The following is a 17,858-nucleotide window of genomic DNA, read 5'->3' as shown; positions in this document are numbered from 1 at the left end:
AAATTATTTTATAAATTTATTATTATATTACAATACTCGTGTATAATATTTAATTAAACAACTTTATGACTTAATTATACTTTGTTTCGTTGAAATATTATGATTACGGCGAAAGTATGAATGACAACAAAATAATTTGGGAATGAGTTTGACCAAATCCAAAATATGAGCGTTTGAATTACTGGATTCAAATTTGTTATTTTATTAGGTAGATAAATATAAATATATTTATAAATAATAAAATTTTAAAAGCATATATATATCTATATATAATCTAACGGGTTAGATTCTAACAGAGTTTTAAGAAATCAAATTTGAAACTATCCTGACCTCATAGTTTTGTACTAACTTGAATTCAATCTGACCAAAAACCCGTATTTTAATTTAGTATAAAAAAAATTATATACAATCTGAGTTTGGACTGATCGGATGCAAAAAAGAAATTTATACGTAACAACTGTATCTCCTTGGTTATGGTACACAACATATTATAGAAACGTACTCTTTGTGATTATAACAAAGTTGAGAGAATATTTTTGTACGTTAAACCAATTTATTTGTGTCACGTGGTTTAATTTGAAGTCTCAAGCAGAAATGACGACGTGAACTAGACGATACCATCGTTGTTGACTGACACGTGGATAACTCCTAGGCTATTGATGAATCAGGCCAACTAAAGATTGCCGGACATCTGATAATCTCTTTTTTTTTTTTAAAAAAAAAAAAAAAATGAAAGTCAGTAAATTAATTATTGTTTTATACGTCACGTTTTGTTGGCCTACCCTCAATTCAAGTTCCCAGTGGACAATTTTATCCTATAAATAAAAGAAGCACAAGCTCTCGAGAGCTCCGACGGAGAAGATAACTAAAAAAATATCCAGTCATTTTTTCTCTTTCGTTTATTTTGATTTTTTTTTCTTTTACTTTTTCTTTTCCGAATTAAGCTATGGAGGCTGATTCCGGCGAGGAACTGAAGCCATACGCTGCCGAACAGGAGGAAGAGAGAACAGACCTTAAAAGAGGCATTGGTGGTGGAAATGAGGAGGAGCAGGAACAGGTCAGGTTTCGAAACGACGCCGTGAAACTTGCAGAAGCAGGATCTGTTCACGAACTTGACTTGTCTGCACAGAAGCTTCTCCACAATGACGCTGCTGTGACAACAACTGCTAACAACGACAGGTTTTCCCTCTTCTTCTCTTTCTTTCTTTCTTTCTTCTCTTTTGTTTTATTGCGCACATTAACATATCAATTTCTTTCGAGGGGAAAAACCTGCAGATCTAGTTGACCTTGAATTGTATATGATATTGTTTTTGTTCTATTTAATTTAAAAAGAGTTAGGGAAGGATATATCTCAAGTTTAGAAATACCAGAACTACAGAGGAAACGACAAATAAAAACATTGATTATTACTCCCTAGATTAAGATTTAGGAATTCAATAGTGTGATATAAATTTAATTGAAGCAAATAAAATACCATCCTGTATGTCCTTTTTTATAGTAGTTAATTTTAAACCCAGTTTGTATAGCATAATACCAGGTCCAGGTCTTAGAGTCAAAAATAGTACCGTCTCTGCCTGCATCTGGAGTTAAGAGTTTGGTTCTAGGATGTGGGAAAAATCCAGTTGAATGTAGTGTAAAGAGTTGACCAAAGAAAGGAAAGAAGAATTACGTGCTACTTGGTAGTTTGCTTTATGCTTGATTGGTATCTCTTTCAAGTTTTAATATGTTTCTATAATGGCCTGATGAAGGAATTTAGTCTTTACTAAAAGCTTGATTTATCTTACAGACAAACACACATTTTTTATTTGAGGGATAATTGAAATGTGTCAGGACACTTAATATCACCCTCGCAGCCTTGGGCAGAGATATGCTGTCCAGTCTGGATCGGGTGAAATTTGTCCCTTTATGGTGCGCTGGGGACAATTTTTGCTGCAGAAATTTCAAAAACTTGATATTTACGAGTTATATGCTTTTTGTAGGATAGTTATATGCAGGAATTTACACTGGTTTGGAAAGTAAAAGAAAGACATTTACAAGTACAACGATTAAGTGTTTTCCTTTATAATGAACCGACTACATATCCGTTATCATCCCACTATTTTAGCATTTCTGGGCTTGGTTAGACATGAGCCTGTTTTGCAGGGAGTTTGGATTTCCTTGCTACTCTTCCTTGGCTGTCTTGTCTTTTGGTCACCAAGTAGGCATGAGGGTTATGTCAGTTGAAGTTGTATTTGTGTCATAATGGAAACTAAGAGAAGTGATGTAGGATAAGTAACGGACAAATTCTTATAGTGAAACTACTTTATTCTGTGAATATTTTAGAAATAGAGGTAATATAGGTCAAAAACAGAAGAACATAGATAGTCTAGAGGAAATTAGAGACGAAGGTAAAGAAATATAGGGAGAAGAAGAATGAACGTGATAGATTAGATAGAGTAACAACCAAAGAACAAACACAGAGAGGGAGGGATAATGGAGAATAGTAATGCCCTGATAAATAAATTCTTAATTCATCATTGTTTTCTCCTTCTTTGTTGTTAGCTAATAGCCTTATGTATTAGTTATAACGAATAAGGAAACTTAATAAAGAGGAAACTCTAAGATATCATAATTCCTGTAATAGTTAAATTCCACCTAAAAGGAAATTAAGATATTATAATTCCTCAAATAATAAGAAAGTGTCTAAAAGAGAAAATCTTAAAGATTATTATTTTTTTAATATTTAAAGTCTACCTAAAAGGGAGCTGAAATATTTTAATGCTTAAATAAATCGAAATAGCTTAAAAATATAGAATAATATTAAAGATTTCTTTAATGTAAAATTTGTTCCAAATTAAGATATTATTTTTCTGCTCCAAGAACGGTCTAAAATGTTTTAGGTGAAACATAATACGTATATGATTTGTCAATGGCAGAAGTTGCTGTTTTTTGGGACTAGGTTGAGATGATAATGGTAATGATATTTTATTTCAAAGAAAAGATAATGGTAATGGTATGGTTCAAAAATGGTACGGCCACTAACGATAATCTTTCAGAAAGCAACTATATGAATGGCAACCATCTGAAACCTTTGGTTGCAGGAGTAAATTAAACCTTACTTCTATTCATTCTCTTTTTTTTCCGGGGTTAGAATGCTGGTACTGGTATAGGGTAGCATATTTTAAATTTTGTTCCTTTCTTTTTATTGAGAAAGAAGAAGCTATGTTGATAGGCACTAAGGGGTTTGCAACCCATATACAAAAGAGATGAAGATAGAATTAAGAATATTAAATAAAAAAGATCAAAGATATCACCAACATCGTAAATGGAGCACCCTTTTAAGCAAAAAGTACTAAGGGTTCTAAGCCAATAATCTCTAATCTAGTGGAATGGAGAGTTGAACTTGTTGAAAGTTCTTTTGTTTCTATCTTTCGAAGTGACCCAAAAAATAGGATGAGGAATAATGGAGATAGGAAGAGGAATCTTGAAGTAGCAATATCGCTCCATGGCTGCATTTCATCCTTTACAAAACCATCCACAACCCAGTTGGAGTTAAGAAGTAAGAGAGCTGAATTCCATAATCTTATAGTCTCATTACAACAAATGACAAGATGATTAGGGATTTAATGGCATTCATGTGCGGTAAGCATCTGTTTGCAAGTGACCAGCCCCTTTTGCATCAAACCAACACTGTCTTCCCAGCAAAGAAAGCTATGCAGGGAGAGGCTTTGGCTTTCATCACCTGTTTCCAAGGAAACTTGACCAAAATCTGATCCTCTTGCATCAAACCAAAATTTACCACTTTTCGAGATTAACATTTTGATTTTGCAATTGTGTATGATACTGTTAAGAAATTGCTTAAATCGAGTTCACCTACGACTGGTATAGTGGTTGAGTAGGAGTTTGTTTCAAACAAGTAGGACGATTGACATCTCGAGAAAGCAAAGGATGTTAGAAATGTATTCAAGTGAACTTCACTTTCTTGAACTAAGATTATTTTTCCTGTGTCTTAGGGACTTAATCTTTGGTCTTTTCTCTTGTTCCACACACATCATTTTGTTATTTGTATTTTTTTCTGGCATACTTCCCCATTCATGCCCCCCATTGAAGAAATCTTGTGTGTTATAGTCAAAATATTATGAGTCTGGTGGTACTAATCTGAGAACAAATAATTTATTTTATGAGTCTCTTTTGTTTCTATTATTATTATCATTTCTTTTTCTGAAAATCAAGAGAGGTTTGGATGTTGCATTTTATCTCAAGCGTCTGTAGTTTTGTAATTTCTCATGTTTTCTGTTGAAGGAGCAGGATAATACAATTCATTGGACTAAACTTCACAAAGATTCCTCCGAGCCAGCTCACCATCTTCTATGGTGGAAATGTCAATGTGTTTGATGCAGTTACTGCTGAAAAGGTTTGCTTTTCTTAACTTTTTATGCATCAATATTCCTTACTGAAATAAGATTTCGTTTCAACTCTTTGGTGGTTCATGTACTCAGGCTCATGAAATTATGCTTTTTGCGGCTACTGCTGCTGCCACAGTGGTTACTAACATCAGTGAGACGAAGAATGCTGGTTCTGATTGTCATTCTCCTTCACCAGCTCTTACAAGGTCTCCTTCCTTACAGAGTACAACAGCTGCTGTGGCTTCACCAAGAGCACAACTGTATCCCATTCAGGGAAATTCTTTCTGCAAACTTCAAGCTGGTAGTTATTGGGATGCTTGACTAAAACACACTTACCATTGGATTTGGATGCATTTTCTTTTCCTCTTGTTGTACTACTAAATAATCTAATATAGTCATAAAACTGGTAGTAATACTTGTTGATGCAGAATTACCTATCGCAAGGAGACATTCCCTTCAGAAATTCTTTGAGAAAAGGCGGGACAGGTAATCATGGTTAAATATAATCTCAAATTTTCCCAAAGTCACCACCTTACAGGCCACAAAAATTGTAAGTAAATGCGTTGTTGTCAGTGACAAACTTGTCTGAGTAATAGGTAAAATCTTTCATATAGTGTTCATCTTTACTGACTAGAAACCACAAGGCACAAGCTTTCAAAACAAAATATTGTGACAGCTTATTGCATTACCCTTTTCTTGATACAGGTTGGTGAGCAAGAATCCATATCCGCCTCCATCTGCTGGAAAGAAGAATGACGACACAAAATCCAATCTGAGTGCTGAAACTTCACCTGAAGCAGGTTACTTGGAAAAAGGCCGGGTTCCTCATGATGGATTACAACCAAAACCTGTAGCTCATATCGCCTGAAGGGAGCATAAATGCTTCTCTAGTCTTGGGGTTCTGGAGAACTTATTAATCTGGACGGATTCTAAACTTGTTATGCTGCTCTTGTAAAATGTTGAGTGTGCTAGATTGGATATTTTTTATGCTTTTGGACTTAAATTGGCAACACGTGCAATTTCTGAGCAATTGTTGGGACAGAAAATTTGGTGTGGACGGTAGTGTGTGGATTTGTCCATATGCTTGTATGGAGAAGTTGCTTGTGTGTTTGTCAGTGCTGTCCAAATGCAAGTGAGATATCCATAGATGACTACACCTAGTGCGGTGTATGTGTGTCCCTTTAACCACCTGACGAAACCAATACTGTTGACATGTACTAGACTTGTGATGATGATAACTGTGTATCTGCTTGCTCTGATTCCAGTTGTGGTTGATAGATCTATATGAAATGGTCTGCTATTTCACTGCTATGCATACTTATGCAGATAATATTTATATACACATGAAGCATTGATCTAGTTGTCTCTGATAGATCTACTTGCTGGGAGATTGCTTCTGTTAAAAAATCCTGGACAGAAGAACTTAAATGTTGGTGGCTAAGTTTTTGTATGGTTATCATCAAGGAAATGCCATGCAATTGGTATTAATTTTTAAATGACGTAACATATTTTCCGATAAGGTAAGGAAGATGTCTTGCCCATTTATGTTTTGGCTTTTTAAACCTCACTTGGATTGCATGGTATATGTAGAATTTAAAAAAAAATTAAATAATAAATTAAATATGAAAGTAAAATAATAGAGTTTAAAGTTTACATTTATTACATAATAATTTAGAATATCCAATAAAACTATAAGAATGTCTATTTTAAAAGAACAAATAAAAATTAAAAAAATAAATAAAAGACAAATAACTGAGCACTCTAAAACGAACTTTACTAGCTTTTGAGAAGAGTTCGGGTGGTGAATTATTCACAACCCTCTTGTTGATTGGGATATGAATCTTGGTTCTTTTGATATGAAATAATTAATAAAAGGGTGAGTTACACTGGAGTAAGAATATTATACTACTCACCGATACAGAAACTAAATGTTAGTAAAAATCATAAAAACAATCAATTGAGCTCTTAATTTAAGTAAATTCATTTATCATAAAGAAAACCATTTATTATATATATTTAACATTGCGAGATTTCCAAAATCGACTTATAAATACAATAACTCAAATAACATTCTAATATCATATTTAAGTGAGTAAGAATAATAACTTTTTCTTTTGATTTACCTACTGGTATCCCTGTATGTCCATAGGGATGTCCCATTACGCGTGAACCAATATCCAACATTATCAACTAACCGGCTGTCCCCATACCCCGTCTGGTATAAGCGCAAAAAATACCATTTCTCACTAGTCTATCTAGTATGAGAGTGAATCAGGTCGTTCTCATACTCCGTCTAGTATGGGCGCTAAAAATATCATTTCTCGATACTCCATCCCGTATGAGAAAACGTTCACGGTAGGGTTCTCTATATACATGGTTCATCCACTATCTCCCAAAATATTTAGTAAGACAACCATTCATTAATTCACATAACCAAATAATTTTCTGTTTACATATTAATTTTTAATTTCATAAATTAACCGTAAATCACGCAAGACAATCAATAAATATATATCAATAAAGTACAACTAAATTATTTAACCATTCCAGTATATTCTCATGTATTTAAAACTGTAAAAACAAACAATCAGTTACACAAGACAAATAAATAAATAACTAATCGGTTCTGCCTCCATTAATAACCTTTAATTATTCTCAAAGTTTTCTAAATTACACAAAATATAATATTATCGATTATTAAGTTTTAATTTTATAACAGAGAATAAAGTGAAAGATTCTTACCCAAATCGGTGTTCAAAATATCGAACTTTCTATTGCACCTACTGGCGGATCCCGGGTTCCTGAATTTTCCTGCGGAGATTAAAACACGCTTTACGTACCTAAAAATATCTTTAAAATAAAAAATAGGTGTTAAAAATCATTTTCGGGCCAATTTCGGGGTTCCGGTACGGCAGCACCGCCGTTCGCAGCGGCAGTTTACCTCGGCTTGGCCGTTTTTGACAAATTTTGGCCGATTTCTGTAGGTTTTATACTCATTCCTGCAAAAAAATACATTAAAGGGTCTCAATTGGCTAAAAAAAAAAAAATCAAAAAACGGAAACCTACAGGTGGTAGGATTTTTTGGTGCGACGGCTCCGCCAGCTCACATTTGCGGCTGGACGCTTTTCTTCAGTCAACTTGTAAAAAAACATAATGGTGAACATAATGGTGAAAAAATTGCACAAAACGGGAAATGGGAAGGGGCTCATCGGAGGCGGTTGCGGGTTTTGCCCGCGGCGGCGCCGCCGGGCTTTGCCCACGATTTTCGGCTCACCTGCCGTTCCTTATGCTCCGATTTAGCCATGGGGGTGTTTGGAATCAAATTCCGAAATTCCGAGCGGATATGAGAATTTTTACCTTTTTTGGCTGTCGGAGGTGGCTCCGGTGTGGCGGCGGTTGGCGGTCAGCTCCATTCTCCGGCGACTAGTTCTTTTTCTCCCGTGGGAGGCTAGCGGTTAGGGTTTGGGTTTATTGTGATGCGAAATATTTATATCCGTCTCGCATTAATCTTGACCGTTCATCGCATTTGATCTTAACTGTCCGATCGCGTTTAAAGAGAAAATGAATATGAACCGTTCATAACGATTTGATTTTAATCATCCAATCACGTTTAAAAAGGGAATGAACCTTAGCCGTTCATCGCGGGGCACGCGGATCGCCAGCATGACCTCCTGCGTGGCATCAACTTAGCATGTCTTGCCACGCGGTGCAGTCCGATTTGTCGAGACTACTAATTGAACGGTTCTACGTGGCAAAATTTTTTTTAATTACGTTATGACCCCCAATTTTCGATTTTTCTTTTAAAAGCACCATTTGAACCTAAATTTTTACCCATTTTTTTTTCAAATTTATTTTCAATTTCATTCTCAGCCTATTTTTTTCTATAATTTTATATTAAATTAAAAATTTTTTAATTTTAAAAATAAATTATTCTACATTTTTAAAATGTTAAAATTAATTACAAACTAAATTTTAAACCCGAATATTACAGTATACACGATAACCTCATACACATGACAGCCTCTGTGCCTTCTAATATGTTCTAGTAAAATCTCAATTTTATAAAATCATTTTCATTCCTCGTAATTTCCTAAAAAAATTTTTTAATACAAAAGTTAAATGCTAGCACCAACTTCTCTTTTAAATTAATGTAATTCGTTTTTAACTTCTTATAGATTTTAATAAAATTTATGCTAAACTTTACCTGCAAAACTTTTTATATTTAATATTTAAAATAAAATAAAAAATAAAAAATATTTATAAATACATAATTTCACACTTGTTCCAAAGAAACGCTTAAAATAACAGTGATTGAGATTAAATGTCATTTAAATCGGAGATGAAAAACCTGCCAGTTCAATATCATTATTCCAGCCACAGCTCTATGCCTGATAATCATTTGCGGCCTAGTGAAAATTCTATGAAGTTGAGTCCAAGAAAGCGCATGTACCGAGTTCTATAACAATTTTCTATGCAATAAACCAAGCACTTGAGAATGAAAACAACATCAGAAAGGGTCCTTGCACAACTCTTGCATCATAAAATCTTAAACATAACAGCAAACAATGACCTACGAAGACTTCAAATCTTCAACTCCCACATTTCTTAAAAACTGAATCCAGTTTACCATGTAGAAATGACGGTCCAAAACTTCAACACTAACATTGCTGTCCGCTTTAGTGCAGGCTCCGCAGGATTCCATGCAGGTAGCCTCCTGTCATCACTAGTGATACAAAAGACACAACACCAGCTGGAAATATCTTTCGTGACCTCAAGAAACGAGAACCCATCACTCCCATAAGTGCAGCAGCAAGGACTTCGACATTCAATACAACATAAGATTCAGGGTTAAACTATAAATATGCAGATAAATCAAAAGAAACCCTTCTATGTTGAGACCAGAAACACATTCAATCAGTGCTGGGATTTCTAACAAGGTTAGCTGCTATGATACGTTTTCAACCTAATTTGCAATGTTTCACATCATTAACAAAAGCCTAGTTAATTACAAAGAATCTATGCTTTGTCCGAGCAAATTCAAATGACAGCAATCACCTTACAACAAGCACTTTTATCTTTACTACAAAATACCAAATGGCAAATCCATTAAATACCATCAACAAACGGAATGCACTTTGATTAATTGAAGCTTCTGAATTCAAACAACTAACAATTAGTTGTACCAATGAAAGTACTTGTTACAAACAAAAGCATTAACCGGATTTTCATTCCTAAGTCACAGAGTTCTTTACCCAAACCTACCAAATCCAAAGGTATCTTCTTATCAAAATGTCGTCAAAACAAATAATATTTTATTAAATACATACGATAATAACACATTTCATAAGAGATGAAGAGCAAGATATATCTGCTAAGATGCATTCACATAAGGGGCGAGCACATCAATCTTTTGCAGTTTGGAGCAAGAAAAGACAATAAAAACAAACTCGCATAAAAAGGAAAAAGAAAAAGAAAAAAAAAAACTAGCTCCACCTCTTAATGCATCCCATATTCTTGTAAAGTACAATATTAAACTGCTTTCCTCACAGTATAATTAGAATTCAAAAGATTCTCTTACCAAAGCCAATGGTTGATGCAAAAACTGGTTTAGTGGGAAGCTCCAAATAAACATAATATAGCACTGCAGCTGACAAGCCTCCCGAAAACAGTGATTTCTGGCTACCACTTTTCAAGTAGCCCATAAGACCGCCCACTATCCAAGAAGTTAACCAAAATCAGATTTAGCACATTGCATTCAAAAGCAGGCAAATCACAGACAAGAAATCCAGGTTGAGGACAAGACCCAGCAAAGATATGATGATATCAAAGATTTTGCCATGTGGCCAAAGTCTTAACTACAAAGAACTATTTCCATGACATTCATACTTTGTCAAAAGGAAGCCACCAAGAGAAATACAAACTATCCTAATGGACGAAATTTTGACAGTGTGAGTAAAACTCTGAACCTTGTCGAAAATGAAGAAACACTTCCTGTATAAATCACTCAAACAGCTCATGCTCTCATCCACTTCAGTATGAACCAACCAAGAACAGAAGTGACATCACTATTTCCCCGATCTCCCAATCCAGATTATTGTTTTTTCCTCAATAATAAACTTACGAACTTTATAATTCTACTTAACTTTTCCCCATCCTATATACGGTTTGCATTAAGAACACATAAGTTTCCACACTTCATACTAATTAACAGGAAAGGAAACGCAGAAAGGCATAAAAACGTTTAAATCCAACAAATAAAACATACAATCATGGAAATTAAATGTCATAGATAGTTAGACTTGCCTCCAACAAGAGCAGCATAACCTAGAGTTAACTTCTGCGACATGGACAAAGCCATCTTCCTCTTAGAATCGTCGGATGGTTCCCCTCCTCCGCCGTTGCTATCACCTCCGCCACCGCCGCTGTCGCCACCTCCTCCGCCGCCGCTAAAGTCTCCGAACTTATCCCCACCACCACCGCCGATCTCTAACTCGCGGTCGTCCCCTTTGTCTGCCGAGTCAACGGCGTTGGCGAGAAGAGTGGCTGACTTAGAACTGGAGGACACTGCCCGAGTAGCGAAGAGTCCCCTGGAAAGGTGATGATGGTGGAAAGGAAGCGTGAGTGTAGGAAGAGGGATGGATTCGCGGGATTGGAGGTGTTCGATTGGGGAGATTAAGGTGTTTGGGAATCCCAGCAGCTTGGGCTGAAGACGAAGTAGAGAGGACTGCGATGCACCTAATAATAGCCCTGCCATTTTCGTAGCAACTACCCCTTTGGTCTTCGTCCCAACTTTTGTTTTGTTTTTTAGTTTTTCTTTTTAAAAAAATTCTCTGGAGTCAGCAGATCTTCGCTTCCATTTTGTTCTACCTTGTTCTAGAGTTTCAGTTTTTAGTTTTGTATGAAAATTAAAAATATACGCATTTGATTGCTAAATTTAGAAAGATATTGAAAAGAAATAGAATATTGAAATTAATATAATTTAATTTTTATATTAAAAACATGTCGATTTATAAATTCCATAATTAATTTTATTTCAAAAATTAAAATAATAGTATTTATTTAGAGTAAATCCTCCAACAATCAAGTGAACAAGTGAAAGAAGATAATATCAAGTGTTTAAAGTTGCAAAGACCAAACCTTTATGCTGTGTTTTGATAATAGATCATTAATTTGCGGCATGATCATTCAATAGATTTGTTTTATTTGGATCACTTCTAAATTAATAGTATGTTTGATTGTGTGGTATCAAGTAGTTTTTATAGTTGAATATTTTTTTTTTATTTTACCCTCATAATTATTTGTTAAGTTCTATTTTATCCTTAAATCCAAATTTTGTTTTTCTTCTACCTGAGACCTGCGTATTCTTTCTTCACCTAGCTTCCATCATCCTCTTATGCTTCTTTTGCTTCCATATTCTCCTTCTGCTTGTTGCGAGAGTTTCCACCGGTGTTAAACTTATTTCACCTATCATTCTTTCATATGCTTTTGCTTATAGTTTATGATCGGTTAAATTTAAAAATTTCTGCTATCATTTCTCTTTAATAGATGGAATTTGTTGTGTAATAAAAATTTAGATCTAATTTTCTTTCTCTCTTCTCTTTTATTTCTGTCGTGTATGAAAATAAAAATAACAAATTCTCCTGTTATGATTATGTTTTCCTCCTTTATGAAAATAACTTTATAGTTATTTCAAAAGGTGTTATATATTTACATATTGATGCTTGTGAGAGGAATGAAAAAAGATAGGAGGAGATCCATAGGGATCCATAGGGAGTCCCCGCTATATGTGAACCATTAACATTAATAATCTGATTCCATGGCCATCCCCATACCCCGTCCGGTATGAGCGCTAAAACCATGAACCTCAATACCCCGTCCGGTATGAGGGTAAAACGGGCAGTCCCCATACCCCGTCCGGTATGGGCGCCAAAACCATAAACCTCAATACCCCGTCTAGTATGAGGGTGAAACGAGCCGTCCCCATACCCCGTCCGATATGGACGCCAAAACATATAAGGTCTCCATACCCCGTCCGATATGAGAGACCACGTTCCCGGTAGGGTTCTCTACAGATCCGGTCTATCCACCATCTCTCAGGATATCTAGTCAGACTGTCCACATTATCCATTTATCACTTCACATGACCTTTTTTTCTATTTTCCTTGGTCTCAATTTTCCAATCATACACAAACACGTAAACCAATAATGAACACCAAACAAAACAACACAATATCAGGTTCACCATAATTCAAACCATAATAAAAGAAACCATGATTCATGCATATGAAACCATAAAATAAATACATCAAATACCATATTGCATTTAATACTGAAAAATAGATCAAACAACAACTGACCAACAATATATCATATTCGGACTCCATTGACAACCTCAATCAATTATACATATCTATAAATTCATAAAATACCGTTTAATCATTTATTAACCTTTAATGCCGTGATAGGAAATAGGGTGAGAGATCCTTACTTGTTTCGGGGTCTGAAATCGACTCTACAGTGCGCCTACGGGCTATCCCTAAATTCTCTGAATTTTTTTCGGGAAACTGAAACGCACTAACAGTACCTGCACGTGTCCTAAAAAACTTCTAATCAGACCTAGGGCCTCTTTTTGACCAATATTGGAATTCCGGCATGGCGGCTCCGCCGTGCTCCGGCGACAGCACCGTCGTCCGCGGCGGCGATCCGCTTTAGGTTGACTGTTTTCGGTCGAATTCGGCCAAACTTGCATTGGTTCATGTGATAAAACAACCCAAGGGCCTTCGGTGGGCCAAAAAATTACGAAAAACTGAGACTTACCTGTGGCGGAGGTCTCGGGTGCGGCGGCTTCTCCGGCGCGAGTCGCATTTTGATGTTTTGCTCTGATTAACCTGTAGAGAGAAGGACGGTGATCACAGTGGTATAAAAATTGCATCAAACGGGAACCGGAAAGGGCCTCATCGGAGGCAAAAACTGAAGGAAGCCGTGGTGGTGCTGCTGGACTTCGACGGTATTTTTCGGCCGATTGGCCGGTGGTTTGGCTCCAATTTGACTATAGGCGGATTCAGCTTCGAAAAACGAGCCAAGAGAAAAAAATTTACCTCGTTTGGCGGTCGGAAAACCCTCCGGTGCGGTGGCGGGTGGCGGCGGCCGGCTCCTCCGGCATCTGGTTCTTCTTCTCCGGCGAGGCACTGGCGGCTAGGGTTTGGAGTCGGGTGTGGGTGAGGTTATTTATAATCTTCCCCTTTTAATCTCAGCCGTCCATCACGTTTTAATTTGGACTGTCCATCGCGATGCGATCTTGGTCGTCCGTGCGTGATTCAATCTTGGCCGTCCGCACGCGGGAGATCTAGGTCGTTCGTGCACGTGAAATCAGGGCCGTTCGCACGCGTGAGATCTGGACTGTTCGATCGAGTGCACGCGGATCGCTCACGTGGCTCCGTCCGCGTGGTCTACCGCGTCAGCTTCCTTACCACGCAGCGTGTTCTGGTTGGCCGGGGTCGCTGACTGTGCTCCTAACGTGGCTGCTGACGTGTGGCAACTTTTCTAAATTGCGTTTTGACCACCGGTTTCTGATTTTCTTTTCAAAAACACCCCCATAATCTAAATTTTCACCCCTTTTTCCCAAAATTAATTTCAATTAAATCCCAAAAATAATTTTACCATATTTTATCATTATTATTATTTTTATTTTCATTAAATTAAATTAAAACATTATAAATTAAATATTAAAAAATTAAACTAAAATTCTAATATATATAATAATAAGAAAAAATAAAAATAATAAATTGGGTGTTACAGTATTGAGGTTTATGGTTTTTGGCGCCCATACCGAATAGGGTATGGGGACGGTCTTGAATCAGGTTGTTAATGTTAATGGTTCACGTGTAGCGGAGACCCCCTATGGATCCCCATGGATACTAGTAGGCTAGCAAAAGAGGAGAATTGTTGTCTGATTATTGAAGTACAAAAGTATAACATGTGTTATGTTACAAAGTGTATATGATTTTATGATGGTTATAATGTTATTGTTTTCATATGTCATTTTCATGAATCTCACTGAGGTAAGTGGGCAGTAAAGGTTTTGTTTATTAATAAATGAGTTTGTTATAAATTATGCTCCATTGTCCTTTTTATTTTTCTACCAACCTTTACTTATGTGGCAGTGAGATAGTGTGATGTCTTTACTAGGCTAGTGTAGCTCATTCCTTACTTAACCATTTCAGATCAGGAAGACGTGGTTCCCGAGCTCGTTCCACAGGAAGACGGTGAGTTAGGCGTCTAGAGACTTTATAGTTTTTATTTCGAGTATTTCTTTTAATCAGCTTATTCTTTCATATGTTGAATACGTTTTTGGTTGTGTAAGGGATGTTAATCAGAATTTTTATTACGCTTCCGCATTTAAGATTTTTAATACATACATCTTCATTTAAATTTCTGGGGCCGTTACAGTTGGTATCAGAGCCGCGTTCCTCGGACTCATCCCTTACACAATAATGCTTAGAGAAATACCCACCAATAAATCGTTACTCAACTCTTCCGTGTGAAATGCAGGTGCAAAGAAATGAGGTGAAGAAAACCCCCAATAAACCGAGCAACCCGGGATGATTCGTTTCGGGAAGATGTGGACATAATATTTGAGATACTGGAAAGGATCATGGCCGCCCAGCAAGGTCGAGAGGAGAGAAGGAAGTTACCCAAACCTCCCCCACTACCACAGGTTGAGCCACCGCTACAGTAAGCAGATCCCGAGCCACCCCGACACGAGCCTGCTCCACCACAGTACCACTCGGCACCACCGCCGCAGTATGAACCAGTGCCCCAGCCACCGTACTGCCCGGCACTGTCACAGTACAATCAGGTGCCCCCATCATATCAGCAGGTGCCACCACAGGGCCCTCAGTTTATCCCCAGCCGGGCCCAGTCCCTCTTCCATGGGACCCAGCTCATTCCTTGATCGACCCGGGCTACATAGAGAGGAACAGGAGACTGAACCCTTCCACTTTTGCAGGGGGATCCTCTTTTGAAGATGTCCAATACTGGTTGGCAGAGACTAAGAGAGCTTTCAAGACCTTGGGAGTGGTTCCCGAGCAGAGAGCTGCCTTTGCTTCCTACATGCTGGTAGGGGAAGCAGGTCATTGGTGGGAGCTCAAGCAGGCCACCCTGCCTACACTAGCAACCTGGGAGCAGTTCTTAGCGGCCTTTCATGCGGAGTATCTCCCTGAGCACATCCAACACCTGAAGGAGATGGAGTTTGTTCAGCTGGTCCAGGGAAACATGACGGTATCAGAATATGCTAGTAAGTTCCTAGAGCTGGGTCGATACTCCCCAGAGACATTGATGGATGAAGGCAGGAAGACCAGGAGATTCCAGTGGGGCCTCTGCCCAGAAATCAAGCAATACTTATTGGTACTAGAGCTCAAGACATATTCAGCCGTCCTAGTAAAGGCACAGATTGTGGAGAGGAGTTTCAACACCCGTCCTTAGTGAGCAGGGAGTCACCGACTCTCAGCTCCACCCCGCAGACCAGCACTTACTACGCCGGTCAAACCAAACAAGAGGCCTAGACCAGTGATCCAGGCTCCAGGGGCAGCACGTGGAAAGATCTGCCAGCATTGTAGCAGAGATCACAGGGACCGACCATGCTACCGCCTCAACAACACCTGTCGCATATGTGGAAGTGCCCAGCACTATGCGAGAGAGTGCCCGAGGAACCAGAATCAAGGAAGACCTCCTTTTCAGGGCAGGTTTTACAACCTTACCCAGCAGGATGCCGACGTCGACCCGGACATGGTACAGGGTATGTACACTCTCTGTGACCATATTACTCATGTTTTATTTGACACTGGTGTATCGCATTCTTTTGTTTCACATGTTTTTGCTTCCAAACTTAATGTATCACCTGATAAACTTGATTCATTGTTGTTTGTATCTACTGGTGGGGGTGAAACACTACTAGGAGAAGTTATCTACAGGGCTTGTGCTGTGGAGATAGCAAATAGGAAACTGAGTGTAGACCTGATAGGTTTAGACATAGGGGATTTTGATGTAATTTTAGGAATGGATTGGCTAGCGGCGTATCACGCCACCATAGATTGTTTTAACAAAAAGGTTGTATTTAATCCTCCCAATGAGGAGCCATTTACAAATTAATAAAATCATTTAATACCTATTCCTTGATGGTAAGTTTTCTTAATTTTCTGGTACCTTAATCTTGATATTTTCTCTAACTAGGCAAGCCTAAGAAGAAAATTTGTATCCAAGAGATTCTGGTAGTTCGAGACTTTCCAAATGTGTTTCCGGACAAACTACCCAGATTGCCAGTGGACAGGAAAGTCGAGTTCACTATAGACTTACAGCCAGACACCGAGTCCATTTCGGTTGCTCCTTACCGCATGAGCCGCATTGAGATGGAAGAGCTGAGGAAACAAATCACTGAATTGCAAGACAGTGGTTTTATTAGACACAGTGTGTCCCCTTAGGGTGCCGGAGTCACATTTGCAAGGAAGGGAGATGGAACGTTGAGACTGTGTATTGATTACAGAGGATTGAACAAGATTACGGTCAAGAACAAATATCCCATTCCCAGAATTGATGACCTTTTCGATCAGCTGCAGGGTGCACATGTCTTCTCTAAAATAGACCTGCGATCAGGTTACCATTAGGTGAAGATAAGAACATAAGACATCCCCAAGACGGCCTTTCGAACCAGGTATGGACACTATGAATTCCTGGTCATGCCATTTGGGCTAACCAACTCCCCGACAATCTTTATGGATCTGATGAACAGGATCTTCAGAGAGTTCTTGGATCAATTTGTTATCGTGTTCATCGATGACATCTTAGTCTACTTAAAAAACAGAGAAGAACATTGTAACGGCATCAGAAATTTAAAATGAAATATGTGTATTAAAAAGGTCAAATGCGGAAGCGTAATAAAAATTTTGATTAACATCCCTTACACTAAAACAAAAAACGTGCTCAAAGTATAAAAGAACAAACTAACTAAAAGAGAAACTCGAAAGTAAAAGCTATAAATATAACTACGGAGTCTTTAAGCGTCCCCTTCACCGTCTTCCTGCGGAACGGGCTCGGGAACAATGTCTTCCTGATCTGAAATTATTAAATAAGGAATGAGCTACACCAGCCCAGTAAAGACATCACACTATTTCACCGTCACGGAGGTAAAGGTGGGTAGAAAACACAAAAAGACCAATGGAGCATAATTTACAACAAATTCTTTTATCAATAATAAAATCCTTTACTATTCACTTACCTCGGTGAAATTCATAAAACAATATACGAAAGCAATAACATTATCATCATCATAAAATCATATGAGCTGTATAACATAATACTTATCACGCCTTTTGCAATTCAATCACTACACAACATATTTTTCCTCATTTACCAGCCTACTAGTATCCATAGGGATCCATAGGGGTCCTGCTATCCGTGAACCCTTAACACTTGTAA

The 17,858-nt window shown here is 37.6% G+C and overlaps 2 protein-coding genes across 3 annotated transcripts; one reads left to right on the top strand and one right to left on the bottom strand.

The window, feature by feature from the left end:
• The first annotated feature begins 803 nt into the window (after positions 1 to 803).
• Positions 804 to 5,442, top strand: LOC148252954 (protein TIFY 10B-like). Of its 2 annotated transcripts, none has more exons than XM_088207608.1 (5): positions 804 to 1,179; positions 4,282 to 4,393; positions 4,479 to 4,686; positions 4,814 to 4,871; positions 5,091 to 5,442. In XM_088207608.1, the coding sequence occupies exons 1-5, from the start codon at positions 947 to 949 to the stop codon at positions 5,251 to 5,253; spliced, it is 774 nt and encodes a 257-aa protein (XP_088063734.1). In that variant the 5' UTR covers positions 804 to 946; the 3' UTR covers positions 5,254 to 5,442. The 2 variants fall into 2 exon arrangements, with proteins under 2 accessions (XP_088063734.1, XP_088063735.1); XM_088207609.1 differs by having other exon boundaries at positions 806 to 1,179; positions 4,288 to 4,393.
• A 3,283-nt stretch (positions 5,443 to 8,725) lies between these two features.
• Positions 8,726 to 11,270, bottom strand: LOC148252953 (Transmembrane proteins 14C). Its single transcript, XM_088208081.1, has 3 exons — positions 10,689 to 11,270; positions 9,964 to 10,098; positions 8,726 to 9,201 (listed from the first exon to the last, which is right to left on the bottom strand). Exons 1-3 carry the CDS (start codon positions 11,137 to 11,139, stop codon positions 9,062 to 9,064), a joined length of 726 nt encoding a protein of 241 aa, XP_088064207.1. The 5' UTR covers positions 11,140 to 11,270; the 3' UTR covers positions 8,726 to 9,061.
• Positions 11,271 to 17,858: the final 6,588 nt, after the last annotated feature.

The sequence above is a fragment of the Carica papaya genome, chromosome 7, assembly GCF_054855325.1.
Source record: "Carica papaya isolate Zhongbai chromosome 7, ASM5485532v1, whole genome shotgun sequence".
NCBI classification, from domain to species: Eukaryota; Viridiplantae; Streptophyta; class Magnoliopsida; order Brassicales; family Caricaceae; genus Carica; species Carica papaya.
This window is presented reverse-complemented; position numbering and strand designations above follow the sequence as displayed.

What these genes read in the sequence shown, in the direction of transcription:
- LOC148252953 (XM_088208081.1), bottom strand. Translation starts at nt 11,139, where the DNA reads ATGGCAGGGCTATTATTAGGTGCATCGCAGTCCTCTCTACTTCGTCTT. An exon ending in TTATGCTGCTCTTGTTGGAG is followed by an intron (nt 10,099 to 10,688) that starts GCAAGTCTAACT and finishes CTTCTTGGATAG; the next exon opens with TGGGCGGTCTTATGGGCTAC. An exon ending in TGCATCAACCATTGGCTTTG is followed by an intron (nt 9,202 to 9,963) that starts GTAAGAGAATCT and finishes TGAATGTCGAAG; the next exon opens with TCCTTGCTGCTGCACTTATG.
- LOC148252954 (XM_088207608.1), top strand. Translation starts at nt 947, where the DNA reads ATGGAGGCTGATTCCGGCGAGGAACTGAAGCCATACGCTGCCGAACAG. An exon ending in ACAACTGCTAACAACGACAG is followed by an intron (nt 1,180 to 4,281) that starts GTTTTCCCTCTT and finishes TTTCTGTTGAAG; the next exon opens with GAGCAGGATAATACAATTCA. An exon ending in ATGCAGTTACTGCTGAAAAG is followed by an intron (nt 4,394 to 4,478) that starts GTTTGCTTTTCT and finishes TCATGTACTCAG; the next exon opens with GCTCATGAAATTATGCTTTT.